The following is a 15,957-nucleotide window of genomic DNA, read 5'->3' on the forward strand; positions in this document are numbered from 1 at the left end:
GTTTTTGGCTCCTGTTTCAACTTTTTTTTATATATTAGCCTTTCCCTACCTGATCTGTTTCATAATATCTCTTGTAACTTTTTTTTCACAAAAATAATAATAATAATAATCCTTGCATTTGATATAGCGCTTTTCACGTCAGGAGGACGAACCAAAGCGCTTCACAGAACACACTGTAAAGTGAATTGACTGTATATTTTGTGGGTGAACGCGGCAGCCAATTGCGCACAGCAATGTCCCACAAACAGTCGTCGATTGAAAATGACCAATTTATTATTGTTTTGGGTTTTGGAGAGATTATTATTAGGCTCTGTGTGGAGTAAGGAAACTTGCCCAAGGTTTCGCCCTCTGCCTGGAATTGAACTCAGGTCTCTCACTTGCAAAGCGAGTGCTCTAACCACTGAGCTACAGGACTCCACAATTTAGTTTAATCGTACACAATGTAGTTTAATCGTTTTAAGTGTAGAGTGAGAAATTCCACCTTGATCTAGATTTACTCCAAATTATGTAGTATTTCAATCATGCAGAATTTGACAAATTCTTAAATACAGCTTCTACTTTGAAGTTCATTTTCTGTAAGATCTTCTAAGAACGCCAGAAACCCAGCTTCAAAGTTAAGACTGAATTCAATAATTTGCCATTTCTGGACACTCTCAAATGTTCTATAAATACAGTACATCTATACCTCGTGGATTTTCTCCCCTGTAATCTTTTAGATTTCTTCGAGTTCCCACCCTCAAATGGAGGTAGGAACAAGTTTCTTTTTAAATTTTGTTTTGGTTGACGGCCAATTTCACACTAATCAAAGGTCCAGGCCTTTTGATTAACAAAATCGCATTATAGATACAACCGGGCCAATTACTAATGTGTCTGGAGTCGCCAACCTGGCCGTAGTTAGTCAACAGGACTGGGATAAGTGAACTCATCTGCAATGCTCAGGGTTAATTTCCGAAATCTTTGATTGTTGTAACACCTTCTGCCTTTGGTTTTCTGCACCAGATTATATAGTAACACAGACTGAATGTCATGTTATTTAAAATGAGACATGATTGTACATCATGACAATCTGGATTCAGTACTTTTTACTGAATTACTTGGACCGCTCGATCAGTTATTAAGCATGTAATGTGGTATAATATGTCAAGTAGGTAAATTCCAGGTAAACTGCTTGCAATAAAATTATACTTCAGATCCATTTATCAGTGTTGCAAAACCCGCTTTTGTGATTTCTAGCATGCATTAAAGGGCATGTAGTAACTAAACAGCTGGCGATTGCACAAAAAATATAAATGTAACAAACCAGGCATATTAAGAATATAGAGATGAATTGCAACACTATAGTTCTATATTAATCTTATATATTTTTAGACATTTTATAATGATAAATTATCTATGGGTGGAACACTGAGTTTAACCCAGGTCCCCATAAAACCTTCACAATTCCCTCATACACTATGGAACTTTGCTACTCGTCTCAAGACTTTCTTCTGCTTCAAGGTGTTCCTCTTTGATCATGTCTTCAGTCATCCATGGGTGGGGGTGAAGAGGGAAAAGATAATAATAATCCTTGCATTTGATATAGTGCCTTATCACATCTTCAATTTGTCTCAAAGCGCTTCACAGAATATATTGTAAAGTGAATTGACTGTATATTTTGTAGGCGAAACGTGACAGCCAATTGAACACAGCAGTGTCCCACAAACAGTCGTGGATTGAGTGACCAATTTATTATTCTTTTTTAAGAAAAGAATTATTACCCCCGGAAAAGCGATCCGCCAATCGACTGACAACCGGGTTCCTACTTGATGCTAGGTAAACAGAGGCGTGTGGAGTAAGGAAACTTGCCCAACGTTTCTTCCTGCCGGGATTCTAACCTAGGTCTCTCGCTTGCGAGGCGAGCGCTCTAACCACTAAGCTGCAGGACTCCACCGACTGAAAGCTGGCTAAAAGCATAGTGAAAGAGGAAGGTCTTGAAGCAGACATTGAAGGGGTTAGTTGAGGGGATTCCAGGATGGAGTTCCAGAGAGCGGGGGCAGGCAGATTCGCTGAAAGCCCGATCGTTAATGTTGTAAGCAAGCCAGGTTTGTTTGTAGGGATTGAGGAAGTCACAGAGGTAATGTAGGCCAATCGACTAACAACCGGGTTCCTACTTGGTGCTAGGTAAACATGGACAAGGATTTTGAACTCGATCCACTGGGAGATGGGGAGCCAGTGGAGCCAGGCAAAGATAGGGCTGCTGGACTCACAGAGCCTAGTGATAAGGTGCTGTAGCAAATGCAAGGATTATTATTATTAAAAGCCTCCTCTCAGCCAATTCAATGTATGACATTGAATAGTAAATGAGTTTAGGAAATATCAATCTTTTGGGCCCTAGTTCAGTAAAATTGTATTATCATTTCAAAACTTCAAAATCTCAATTAGATATCATGTGGAACTGCAGAACAGTTGACTGGTTAAATATTATTTCTCTTTTTTAAAAAAACTAAATGAGTATCCTACTAAGAACAGAATTAAAATTTATAGGTAAATTAATTGATAGTCACAAAATAAATATTTTTTTGGTGGGGGTGCTAATCATTTTCTTTCAAAAAATGGGAGAACATCAAAGGAAAACATGAGACAACATCCCCCCCCCCCCCCCCACACACACACACACACACATACAATAAATTGGGTGAAACTTGGGAGTTACTTAGGAACCTGTCGTTAAAAGGCAGGTTCCAAAAGAAGGAGCTAGCAGAGTTGAAAAGTGGCCCTCTGCCTTGCCCCTTCCTTCTCCATCTTCAGATTGTGCCTGAAGACCTTCTACTTTGACTGTCCCTACTGTCACCTCCTCTCGGCTCAGCATTGTGCTCCCCCATTGTCAAGCACTCTGGGATGCTACTCTGTTGTGAGGGGCGCTATATAAATACAAGTTGTTGTTGGGGGATTTTCTGGACGTTCACTTGATCATTTTTGGAAATCAGGCAGTGTTTAGGCAAGTTTTCTTTAAGAATATTAAATAAGTGTGGTAGATTCAGTAGTCGTGTAAATTGTACAGGGTCTATGGAATGTGCTGTATGACATTTCTGAATGTTTGTTTATTCCATACCATCTTGTATTCTTAACAGTGAAATCTGTATTCTGTGTTGTAGGTTCGAGCACTGGAGTGGTCTGTAAGCTTGCAGTGCCACACATTTTATTGCCAACAATGACTCATTGCCTCGTTACAGTCCAGGCTTCGTCATATTGGCTGATGACGAAAGCCTTCCAATTTCTTTCTTTTTGGTCTTTGAACCAGTTTCTACTGGTAACACAAGGAGATTTAAAAGTGAGTGCTACGCTTTTCATATTCAATTTCCATTGCTTTGAGTCTCTGTAAGTCATTGTTTTTACATGCACTATTCTGAGTTGTTCTGTTTGATCAGTCGACATAACAATAATCTCACATGGAAATACTAGCTTAAATTTTTGAGGTTGTTACATTGAAATCTAAGAATTGCATAGATTTACATAGACTACAAGACGAAACAGGCCATTCAGCTCAGCTAATCCGTGCCAGTATTTATACTCCACATGAGTTTCCACGTGCTCCTTATTCCCTTCCATGCCCTTCTATTTCCTTCTCCCTCACCTGTATATCTAGCTTTCTCTTAAATGCATTTATACTATCTGCTTCAACCAGCACTTTGGGCAGCGAGTTCCACATTCTCATGACCCCTGGGTAAATTCACTTTTAAATCCTAGTAACTATTTTATACCTGTGTCCCCTGGAGCTCCAACAACTGGTAATAGCCTATTTGTTGTTAACCTTATCAAACTCGTTTATAATTTTAAATACCTGTATTAAGTCCCCTCAAATGTCTGTTTTCTAGTGAAAAAAGGTGAAACCTCTCCAGTCTATCCTGATAGTAGTAACCTGCCAGTCCTGGTATCATCTCAGTAAACTTTCGCAGTACTCTTTTCAATGCTGTTTTATCGTTGTTGTAGTCTAATCAAGGTTGAATGCAAGTTCAACATTGCATTCTCATTTTTTTTTAACTCTATCCCTCTGGATATAAAGCTCAAGATCCAGTTGGCCTTCTTATAGCCTTGTCTACCTGAATTGCTCAGGACTTAGAAATGTGAGCAAGTTTATCCAATAGATCAGCAAGTTTATCTAAAACAACAAGATTACATTTGTATAGTGCCTTTCGCGTCGGGAAGACATCCCAAGGCGCTGGATAGTGTACAGCATTTCAGACCATAGTGACTAGCTGAGACATATGAAACAGGTAGGCCCCAGGTCTCATTCCTGGTTTGTGTGAAGTCAGCTTATCTCTCTCATCTCGAATATTTGATGCACTGCAGTTTGCTTCAGCAACCAAGTTAGGGAGAAAAAACATCATCTAGGTTTTCAGGTCCTGATCACTGTCCAGTGTGACAACAATGCTCTCTGTTAGATGTTCAGTGAGGATAGAATCAGGTTTGACTGTGATGCTTCCTACAAAGGATTAGTCTGTGAAAATTTAGTGTCAAGACTCACATATGAATAATGGTGTGAGCTCTCAGGGTGAACACTGTTGAATTATACAGTGGAGCCCTGTTATAATGTAGTTGTTCAGATCCATAAAATCCTAACCAGGGCTGTAATGGGACACGGTCACTGGTCTGGTTTCCACAATAACTGCACATGTGCAGAAAGACGATAAGGCATTTGGTGAAGCCAAATTGGCCACGTCCAGGGCATTGGGTTGCCACTGGTTTCAATTCCTCTGGGCTATACATGCACACAAAAAGCCTTGCAAAATATAATCTAACTTACTAGCACAAATAGGTTAGGTTATGTATTAGTACAATGCATAACAAAAGCTACCAGCACAAACAGATTAGGTTGCTTATTGTAATAATGAGTAGGTTAGAATGTGCTCTCTCACTTGATGTGCAGCATGATAGCCAGTGGTATCACGTTAAACGATTCTCCCTTTAGGAGAGGAGGTGGAAATAATAGATTGTTGCACTTTGCTATTGCAGGAGATGGAGCATAAATAAACTGCTAAACATCAGTGGGCATAGTTGTGATCAGTCTGATGGAGGAAATGAAGATTAACTCTGTAGTGTGTGAGGATTGTTAGGAAACCGTTTCTCACGATCCCATTACTTTTTACTGGCTCCAGTTGATGTTTCCCTGAAAAAACAGTTACCATCAAAAATGTCATTAACGGTTGTGAGCTATTGTGTCACCCAGGCCCAGTGTGTAGTATTTTTGCTGTATATGTGTGCTATGTTGTCAGAGGTGCCATTCTTTGGATGAGACGTTAAACTATGAATAAGCTACAAGGGTACGGGGAAAGCGCAGGTAAATGTGACTGAAAGGAAAAAGAGCTGCATTCTTCTTTACTATAAATTTCCATAGTCTTCTCGACTTCGCACGTTAAAGGTCTCATGACACTATTGGAAAAAAGAAAGGAGCCTCAGTGTCCTTGCTGATAATCCCCACCCCCAATAAAATTGATAATTGACTTAATAATAATAATCCTTGCATTTAATATAGCGCTTTTCACGTCGGGAGGACGTCCCAAAGCGCTTCACAGAACACACTGTAAAGTGAATTGACTGTATATTTGTGGGCGAACGCGGCAGCCAATTGCGCACAGCAATGTTCCACAAACAGTCGTAGACTGAAAATGACCAATTTATTATTGGTTTTGGTTTTGGAGGGATTATTATTAGGCTCTGTGTGGAGTAAGGAAACTTGCCCAAGGTTTCGCCCTGCTTGGAATTGAACTCAGGTCTCTCACTTGCAAAGCGAGTGCTCTAACCACTGAGCTACAGGACTTAACGTGTTTGTGGAAACTGACTACCTGCAAATTAGTTGCAGCATTTTCCTACAAAATACATCGTCACAAAATATCCTGTGTAACACTTTGAGACATTCTCTGACATGAAAGAACTATTTTTTTTAAGCCAAGAGGAAAGATAATGTCTGATCAAATTTCACCCAATTCCCTGCAAGGGAGTACACACTACAAACATTTTATGTTATATTAACAATAATGTTGCCCACATTCACCTTACAAAGCATGCCTGGGATGTATTTATTATGCATCATGGAAAAGAAATGCAATAATATTATTACAAAAACAATTTATTAATAAGAATTAATAGGCATCTGGGTTTGGAAGAAACCCTGGTACCACAGAGGATACATTTAGACTTCAGTCACATTTAACCTAATCCTGCAGATCTGGATTGTGAAATAGGCATTGCTCCCTGACCATTGTGGATGAAGCGGTGACACTCAACTCTTAAATAGTTGAATAAACTATCTTATCTGAGAAAAAATGCCACTCAGATTTATTAAATACTCCATTTTGCTACCCCCCACCCAGGCTTATCAATCTTCATCTGCCTTTCATTTATGAAGCCATGATTATCCAAGATAAATTTTAAAAGATGCTTAAATACCATACATGGGTATTAACAATTGTATTTCTATGGATTTAAAGAAGTGAGATTACATGCAAATAATAGTGATGAGTCCTGAATCAGTTGGGAATTAACAGCTCAAACTTGGTTTATATAGCAAAAATGTAGACTAAATGAGGATTTTGTATAAACTACTTCTGTTATTCCCCTTTGTTGAGGCATCTGACAAGAGAGATTACAATCCAGATGGATATCACATTATGTGGCAGTGCGCTGTAGCGTGAAGAAATGTGAATGTGTGCTTCTCTCTGTGGCATTGCTTGTGTGCATTGTGGCTGAAAATGGAGCTGCTGATGTAGTCTATTTTCTCCAGAGGATAATGTGGTTCATTCTGATTTTCTTCCAGATCAATTGGCACCATCACTTGATACTGAGTCCAATCAGAATAAAATATAATTATGCTGCATAATACAGGTTATTTTGTTGGCCAAAATTATCCTTTAAGCATAAAAATTAATAGCCTGAACATGACTTTGTACTTGTGTGACTGTATTGTCATTAGCATATGCAAATCCATGATGGCCCCTTTTCAGTGATATTCCAGGGTGACTCAATCCTCGAGTCCTTGAGATCCTATTTTATGGAATGCGTTTCATGCCTAAAATCCCCTGGGTACTGTTTTGTTGATCTTGCAGTAGTAATTTGTGTCAGAGATCAATGAGTCCTGAGTTAATTGCTATTCCATGGGTGTTTATATACTGTAATCCTTTAGCTCCTCTTTTGATCATTATAACAGGGGTGATTGTGACCTAGACTTAATTTCAGCACTTCCACAATCCTGTTTTGCTAAATTTAAAAAAGGATTACATGTTGTAAGATTTAAAAACAGCACAGGCATTCAAATAGCAAGCACTAAAGTTCAGTGATAAAATAAAAGCCCAGTAGAAAATTGTAAAACCCAGTAGAGCCAGTGTAACAATTATTTATATTTTTTATTAATTTTGTTCATTCAGACAGATTAATCAATTGGCAGATTGCTTTCTGGGGGTGAAATGCAAGGATTCTAATTATTATTAAGATGACTAAGATGTCTTAAAGTGTGTTTTTCTATCTTTGCTTATGGGTTTGTTGTTGCTGGTTGCTCTTTGGAACCTTGCCCAAATTCTGCATCTAATTTTTACTGGAAAACAGATTAATTGGCTATTCATCTCATTGCTGTATTTAGGCTGTTTTTGTTAGCGTGGATTAGCTACGACATTTGGCTATGTAGTAACAGTTACTATGCTTTCAAGTAACACATGTGAACCACTTTAAGCTATCACAACATAACAGTTCTATATCAAATGCCGATATTATTTATTTTTCATGGTTAAGGCAAGACAATGAATATTGTCAAGCTATTGAAGCTATTCACTCATCATAGCCTTCTCATCCAATGATCACCCACATATATTTTCCAGAAATAGTTGGACATGTTGTTGCAGTGAAAGCCAAAACAATTTACATGTACAGATCAAGCAGGCATGTTAGTAACTTGGCTCAATATCACAGTTCTTTAGATCACAGGAAGCCCTTACTGAATAAATCATTGTGACTATTTCAGCATTATATTTCAAGGAGACAAAACAATCCAAACTGTCACATCTGGTCTTATTCTACCTCATGTGACATTTAATGTACCAATTATTCTTTGCACATACTGTGTAGCTTCACTTTTTATCAGAACACATTTGAAGCTATATTTTATCTTAGGCAAATATACACGCATATCACTAGTGTAAAACATTGGTTAGGACTTAATAATAATAATTGTTGATTATCATAATGGCTAAGTTTGGGATTTGTGAAATAAAACTGGATTCCGCTGCCAGTGAAAATTCTCAGAGCAAGCAAAAGAAAGTCTGTCATTATCTAAGGATCCATTTGAACCAGTAGCTGAAGAAATACGGTATCTAAAAAAAGATGATAATGGTCAGTTTGAAGGTGAGAAGACTGCAGCTGCAAATCTACAGTCACCTGCCTTTACTCTCCAGCCTGGCGTAAAACTACACCATTGTTCAGGGTGAAAGTGAAGGGTAATATATAAACACAAGTTGTTGTTGCACCTTTATCAGTGAGGTGAAAAACCTTCAAATTGCTTATTCACGTAGCTTGCAATTTCTCTGGCTGAGAATTGATAAAGATGAAGGAAGCAATAATTGGAATGAAGGTGCAATTGTCTAAGAACCTAACCCAAAATATCTAGGATAAAAACACTCATTACTTAGAAGACGGTTGAAGAAAAAGACAACACATCTCAGTTTCATACTCAGGCAAGTGAGAACTTTCCCTGAAAGCAAAGGTCTGTTGGCAAGCACAGGATTAAAGCTGAAAATCAAGCTTGCCTGAAAGATTTGATACAATCGTCTTGCTTTTTTTCCCTCAAATTAGCTCGTTCACATGACTCTGAACTTGCCAGAAAATCAATCCAAGTGGGTAGGTTGTTGGTTTTCCAATGGTTCCCAAAATGTGGTAATATAAAATTAAAAATTCCAGCTTCAGATTTTTCCATAGCAACAGAAAAATATTGTTGTCTGGCAATAGTGCAGGAGAGGGGAATTGGATTAGGTGTTTTATGTGGTGAAAACCATGACTGCAGACTTGATGGGACAAAAGGCATGCTTTGTGCAATATACATTCTTTGACATCTCCATTCTTGTTTGGTTGATGATGCTCTTAAGCTCATATGATGACTGGTAGACTGATAGTTTGGCTGTCCATGAATAATGAATTGCAGTAAATTATTGTTTACCTATGTCACATATGGAGTTTGATTCATGTTGGGCAGTCAATTCCAGAAATCAAGAAAGTTCTTACAAGTTTGAAGTTGGTGTTCAGTTTCATCAAGTAAAACAGAAGGCTATGTCTCAATAAATCTATGAGGAGCTTCTTAAATGTGTTTCGAATGAAATGTAGCCTAAAAACACAGGTATCTTTCATATAATCATTACGTCATGATTTACAGTGATTTTGAATCCAGCTCTGCCACCATTTTTTAAAAATCTCATTGAAGAATACGATGAACTAAAGATTTTATGTGAAATCTAATCAGCTGCTTATCAACTCGAGTTTTTCAATCAATCAGTACCTTGAAAGATGTAGTCAGTTTTGAGTGATATCGAAAATGGTTTCACCAACAAGGTTATGTTGTTGTTACCCAGAGTTCAATTTAGGTCTATTTGCAGTGAAGAATAAAAAGTTGGCTTTAGCTACTCTGGATGCAGCTGTCACCAAAGATGGAGGAAATTTGTTCAGAAAACATCTGTCCAACATTCAGGATAAACCAAGTTTATGTAGGTGGCACAAAATAATAATCTAGTTAAGTGTGCACAGTATCTATCTGAATTTGCCAAAGCTGTCTGGCACCTACAGTCAAGCAGAGTTTTAGAACACATTTTCAAAATTTTGCTTGATTGATAATGTAATTGTGATCACCTCCTGTGATTCCGATGGATGGCCATATCATTCAAACTGATGCTATTTCTGCTTCACTGAATGACTGAATTTAAAGTATTTAAATCATAAGATTCTTTGAATCATAAGATAGGCTCTGAAATGTGCCATGAATTTGTTTACCATGCATACACTTTTATTTAGCAATAACATAGGGGGGAATTCCTGAACTTTCTTCTATGAATCATATTTCCCCGGATGATTAACCCTTACAAATCTTTCAACATCAAATGCTGGTGAGTATTAAGTAGGGCCGTGATATTTAACAGATTACTTGCGTTTTAGGTGACTGCATTTAAAAAAAAATTTAACGTCCCTGTCAGTCGTATGAGCACATTTTTGTTACACAAAAGGCTGCTTATGTCAATCTAATAAAATATGCATGCTCAAATGGTTTTCATTTTATTAGGTTTACAATGGCGAGCACTGGATGAAATTTATTACATGGTGAAACTGAGCTTTATTCAGTACAATGGCAACAAGTCAGGATACACATTTATGCAATATTTTGTCACTACTCACTTGATTGTTATCATACACATAGAATGAAATATTAAACTTAAAATGTTTAATAAAACATCTGGTGGCAATTTGCATTAAATGCGTGGAATGTATAATATACATTTTCATGCACAATTTCCCAGATTTTTGAATTTCCACTCTCATCTGTTGCATGGAGTTAGGATGCATGGACCACAATGAGTGAAAATGAATTGGAAAACAAAGCAGGAGGAAGATGGAAACTATTGTGGATTGACAACAGTGGACTGTGAATTGCTTTAAAGATGATCTACATGAAATTGCTTATCCTTAGAATAAATTAAATACTGTATCTCTAGTAGAAAAGTTCAGTTTTTTTTGTATGTACTGACGCCAATATCAAAGGTGTATTGTAACTCATATCTTAATCAGATATGACAGAATCTATATTATGAGAATCAGTAAACGTATGTATACAGCAAAACTTGCAAAATTAGTTATAACATATCATAATTTAGTGTTCATTGGTCTTTGTTCCTGTGCCCTTTCCTTCTCTTTTTTATTATTCGTTGACTCTTTGCTTTCAATTGGCTTGCTTATGCTTTTTTTCTACTTTCATTATTGTCTCTAATGTCTCTAAAGTGCTTCAAAATGGCACCAGAATACTCAGAGAAATGCGCAAGATTCAGTATTTTGCCGAGGTTCCGAGTGGCTATTTTTAGCATTCATTTAGTTTCAAAAACCATAGATGTGCAAAACTTTGAGGCTTTTGCTTAATTTAGATCTAGGAAACTGGAGTAAGTGAACACTAATTTATCCAGGCTTTCAATTAATAGCTACTTTATATCAACAGATTATTAAAAGAATTGGCTGTCAAACTACCGTTGTTAAATATGCTAACTTTTAAAAAAATATATTATTTACACTTTAGTGAAAGACTTTGTGTGAAAGTCACTTGAGGACAGATTACTGCAAGGAGAAATAGGCATGAGATGCGTAATCTTATTTTGGAAGAAACATTACAGTTAACCTTCCAGAAAAAATGACCACTACAGTGTAATTCTGGTACTATTAATAATATCATGGAGTGGCAATTTGATATAAACATTGCTGTTGATGGCTATATTTAGGCTATAACTGCACCGGTAAATGTGAATGGTTTTTGATAATATTTTTCAGTTCTACAAATTAACATTTTATGCAGCTCATTGGAAATCTCTGATCTATTTCATTTGTGTGGTTTGAAGGTCACCCTAGGAACCACAGTTAATAATTAAAGCTGAAACTGAGTATAAAGGTGAAAAGGTCACTGAATGCCTAATTATTATTGACTGTTTAATAGTAGGCAGCAAAGCACAGTTTCAAGCAGATCAAAGTAGGTTTTAAAATTTATGCCATGTATGCCAATAATAATTGATTTTTCACCAGGGAATGCCAGTCGAGTTCATAAATGTAAATTGAGCGACAGTTTAATCTAGTTGTTCGCACTGTCCCACTATCCCTGATGGCCTTATTAATACGTCAGTTTGACAGGAAATCAATCCTGATAGGATTCAATTCAGCTTCCTACCAAAGGCTTTTGAATAGAGGCATAAGGATAGAATTAAACATCATGCAACTATTCTAAAACAACCACTAAAGCACTTAAAGTTCTGGATAGAGATTAATGCTAGGGGCTTTTATTAACCTAGTACCACAGATCACATACAAGCGTTTTTTAATCTTCAGCAATAAGTCCAAGGCATCAGTACATTTCGCCCTTTCATGTTATAATATTTTGAACATAGAGCAATTAACTTTGTGGAACCCTTTAATTTAAATTAAATAACAAGTCAATAAAAAAATCCATGTGTAAACATGGATATCAGCTATTCAACAAGGTCTGAATATTGTATGTAGAAATGGACTGCTACTTATCTAGCTGCACACTGTTTTTGTATTACTTACACGTGTGCAACAAAGTTGGAAGTGACATCGATGGTGACCTAATGAATTCAATGTTGGCCATTTTAGTTCAAAAGACAGCCAGTTTGGGAGAGAGCAGGCCAGCGGTGCACATGCAGAGTGAATGGAGTTCATATTCCAGCCACCGTTATAACCAGATTTGCACTATAAAAAAGCACAATATAACAGAACTGCACTCATTCTAATTCTTATATAATTCTTGTTCTTAAAAATTACTCTGCGATTGGTCATGGACATGTGTAATGGGTATAACTTTTATAACTTAAAATCCGTGATCCCATTCCCAACCAGATATTTATCCAGGTTATTTTTTAAGGAACTAACTGACTCAGCCTCAATTTATTTTGTTTGGAGTCTGCTAGTCATCTTAACTACTATGCAGAGAACACAAATCCTTCTGATTTCTAGTCTTGGTGAAGACGTTGAACATTTTACACCTGTGTCTTATTCTGTGCTCGCTGTCTAAGGTAGGGTAACCATATTTTGTAATCCAGGAACACATTTAATAATAATATTTAAAAAATTGAACTCAGCTGTACTGGAGAAGCTTGTTGGATTAATGGCTGTAGTTCTCTTATGAGTGTATCTGTTTTAGAATGTAATTGTTCTTGCTCAGTTTGTTGCTGAACTCAAGAGAGAGCAAATTTGGCCAAGGACACCAGGGACTGTTCCTGCAATCGGGGAGGTATGATCCCCCTGTCTAAGATGCATCTGCTTCATCTGTGCCTTTCATCATGTCCCATTTCAATATTTATTTCATTTAATTAAAATGAGTTTTGGTCTTTGATGCTCTTTTATAACTTAGAACATAATCATTTCCGGATTCATCAATTTTCTCTGAACCCTCTTTATGACTACAGTATCTTTTTGACAGCAGTACATATTAGGACAAAATTTGTGATGTTTGATACAGAGCGAATCCATTAAAAAAAACTTGCAACATGGGTGTCCTGTGGACCTGCAGTTACAGACATGTGTTTTTGGCACAGGCTGGCCAACTTTCTGGAAGTTGGAAGTGATGTCAGTGGCAACCGGACGATGCGGAGCAAGACCAGTGGCCATTATATTTTGCGGACCCGTTATAACTTGCGGTTCTAATTTTATTGACCCATGATGCTGCATTGTAAGAGGATATCTTCAATTAAAGCTGGTGTAACATAGCTTTTCTGTTGTTTAAAAGTTGTTTTCTGGGCTGGATTTGATGAGGGGTGAAACTTGCACTCTCCTCAGTCCAGAAATGTTTCCTCTCCCCCGTTGAGATGAAGACTTTAATTAGGCTCAAGATCTCTGCTTCTGATAAGGAGGAAACCGCTTACCTAGCGGCGTGTGCTGCTACCTCTCGACCAGTAGTTAACTTTGGCGATATTCAAGGAACAACTCAATCTTTATAATATTGCATTGGCTTTGTTTCTCTAGGTTTGTATGTTACAACATTGAGGAAATAAGTTTTATTGAAAAATGTGTCCAATATGAATGCATTCAACTGAATTCTGTTGAGCCATGCATCATTGTGCACACCACAGTGTACTTTGAAATGCCTTGAGGCACTGTTTTGATTACATCTGTTTCTGGCACACTGTTAAATTGATATGGCAGAAATCTCCATGTGAAACTATGAAGGAGATAGTCTTGAATGCTGCAGTATAAATGATTAGACTGTTTCATCCCTGTAATGAAAACAAAAAGTGCTGATTTGTGCTTTTTAAAGAAAAGATTTAATACTTGATGCATTTTTTCCCAAGTTTGTCACCAGTATTCCACTCGTCCATATTGTGTAGCAGAAGGGTGAGAATTTTCTGTGACTTTCAAACAAGAACATTGTTGGTGACATCTCACTGCACTGTTTTTGCATATTCTGGCTCTTCTTTTGTGACACTCCCGAAAAACTGATTCCAGCAAATTAACAGAGGGACAGAATACTGTAGCCCTGGAATCATAGAACTTTTACAGCACAGAAAGAGATGATGAGGCCCAATGGGTAATCTCTTCTAATCCCATTCTTATGCTCTTTCTCTGTACTTATAAATATTTTCTGCTAGTATTTATCCAATTCCCTATTAAGTGCTGTTATGGACTCTGTTTCAACATATATTTCTAGTAAGGCATTCCATATTTTAACAGCATTCTGCGTTTAAAAACAATTGTCTAATCTCTCCCTTTTTTTCTTGCGTGATAACCATTAATTTACTGACTCACTGACCAGTGGAAATAACCTCTTTACGCTATTAGAATCATTTGTAATTTTGAAACCCTCTGTTAAATTTCCTTTTTAACCTCTGCTCCAGCAAACAATCCCATCTTTTCAAATGTTTTCATTTAACTAAATAATAAAATATGGTATAGGCTTTTTCCTCTGGGATGATAATAGTGGATTTCTGTTGAACCGTCTCTGTGGCTATGATGTATTTGCTGCAATGAAAAATGGAGTGCTTGCAACTGCATCCAATAGTTTAAATGGGGCCTAACTAATGTGTACAAATTATCTACCCACTGCTTTTCCAGAAGTAATAATTCCTTAAAAAAATAAGTTGATCACTCAATCCACGACTGCTTGTGGGACACTGCTGTGCGCAATTGGCTGCCGTGTTTCGCCCACATAATATATAGTCAATTCACTTTACAGTATCTGTGAAGTGTTTTGAGACGTCTCGAAGACATGATAAGGCGTTATATCAAATGCAAGTATTATTAGCCTGTTACTGCATCTCACAAGATGTCTGCATAATGCAAGGACACAAGAAACCTGCATAAAGTTGGTAATGCAGTGAGTATATGGAGGAAAGATTGCGAATGACTGATTTTGGAATCAGCTCAAGGCTGTTTGGGATGTTGGCTAGACTTGTGATATTTCATGCTCAGAAAAGAGACTTCAGTAGGTCTGAGGAGCAAGACTATTGATAATGAAAAGCAAGAAAACAAACCTAACAGGAAAAAGAGATAAGGCAAGAGGGGAGGAGCCTTGTGAGACCAAAGGTGAAGAGTTACGGGAGGTCGGACTATCTCAGAAATGATTGTATGGAACGGGTAATGTTGTGTTTGCGATACCAACAGTTGTGCTTAATGGAGTCATAGCTCCAATTCTATTTTTTGGACTGTACTCATGAGAGAGGGCGGGGACTGTCCATTAGATCATATATCATTGGTTGGACAGCAGATCCAATGACTTAGAAGTAGTCACTCTGTGTCTGAACATGTGCACTTAAATTTACATCCATTCTTTCAGCATCAAAATCTGTATAACCATCGTTTCTTAGCATTTTCAATGTTCCTTCTCTAAGAGTAAGCATTCTTGAAATTAGCTTGAACAGTTTTACACAGTTCCCAGTGGATGTGGGTCCACAGTATAAAACTGCCTTTGATTTAAAATTGTCAATCTCACTCAGAAATAATTTGTGGAGTAATGCCATGGAGGACCTATTATAGGATTGGGATAAATCGCATTGTTTTGGGCAGAATAGAGGGCAGTTTACCTCTGGCAGTAGTATTCCTTATCGGGGAATTCATGGTGAGTGGAAGGCGGTAATGCTTCACAGTAAAATTTTGAGGTTTGACGTAAGGATTAATTGTTAGAATAGTTTTGCTTTTGTAGAGGAAACTTGTTCTACTATACATAATGTGTGTTTTGAAAATGAC

General features: G+C 37.3%; 1 protein-coding gene across 3 annotated transcripts in view; it reads left to right on the forward strand.

The window, feature by feature from the left end:
* ccdc142 (coiled-coil domain containing 142) overlaps positions 1-15,957 on the forward strand; it is a 48,451-nt gene that overhangs the window by 19,499 nt on the left and 12,995 nt on the right. For all 3 annotated transcript variants that reach the window (XM_007897946.2, XM_042343276.1, XM_007897947.2), the window contains exon 8: positions 3,135-3,310. In XM_007897946.2, the coding sequence (XP_007896137.1) occupies positions 3,135-3,310 (176 nt within the window). The remainder of the gene's footprint in view (positions 1-3,134; positions 3,311-15,957) is intronic.

Source organism: Callorhinchus milii, unplaced genomic scaffold (assembly GCF_018977255.1).
Source record: "Callorhinchus milii isolate IMCB2004 unplaced genomic scaffold, IMCB_Cmil_1.0 Scaffold1, whole genome shotgun sequence".
NCBI classification, from domain to species: domain Eukaryota; kingdom Metazoa; phylum Chordata; class Chondrichthyes; order Chimaeriformes; family Callorhinchidae; genus Callorhinchus; species Callorhinchus milii.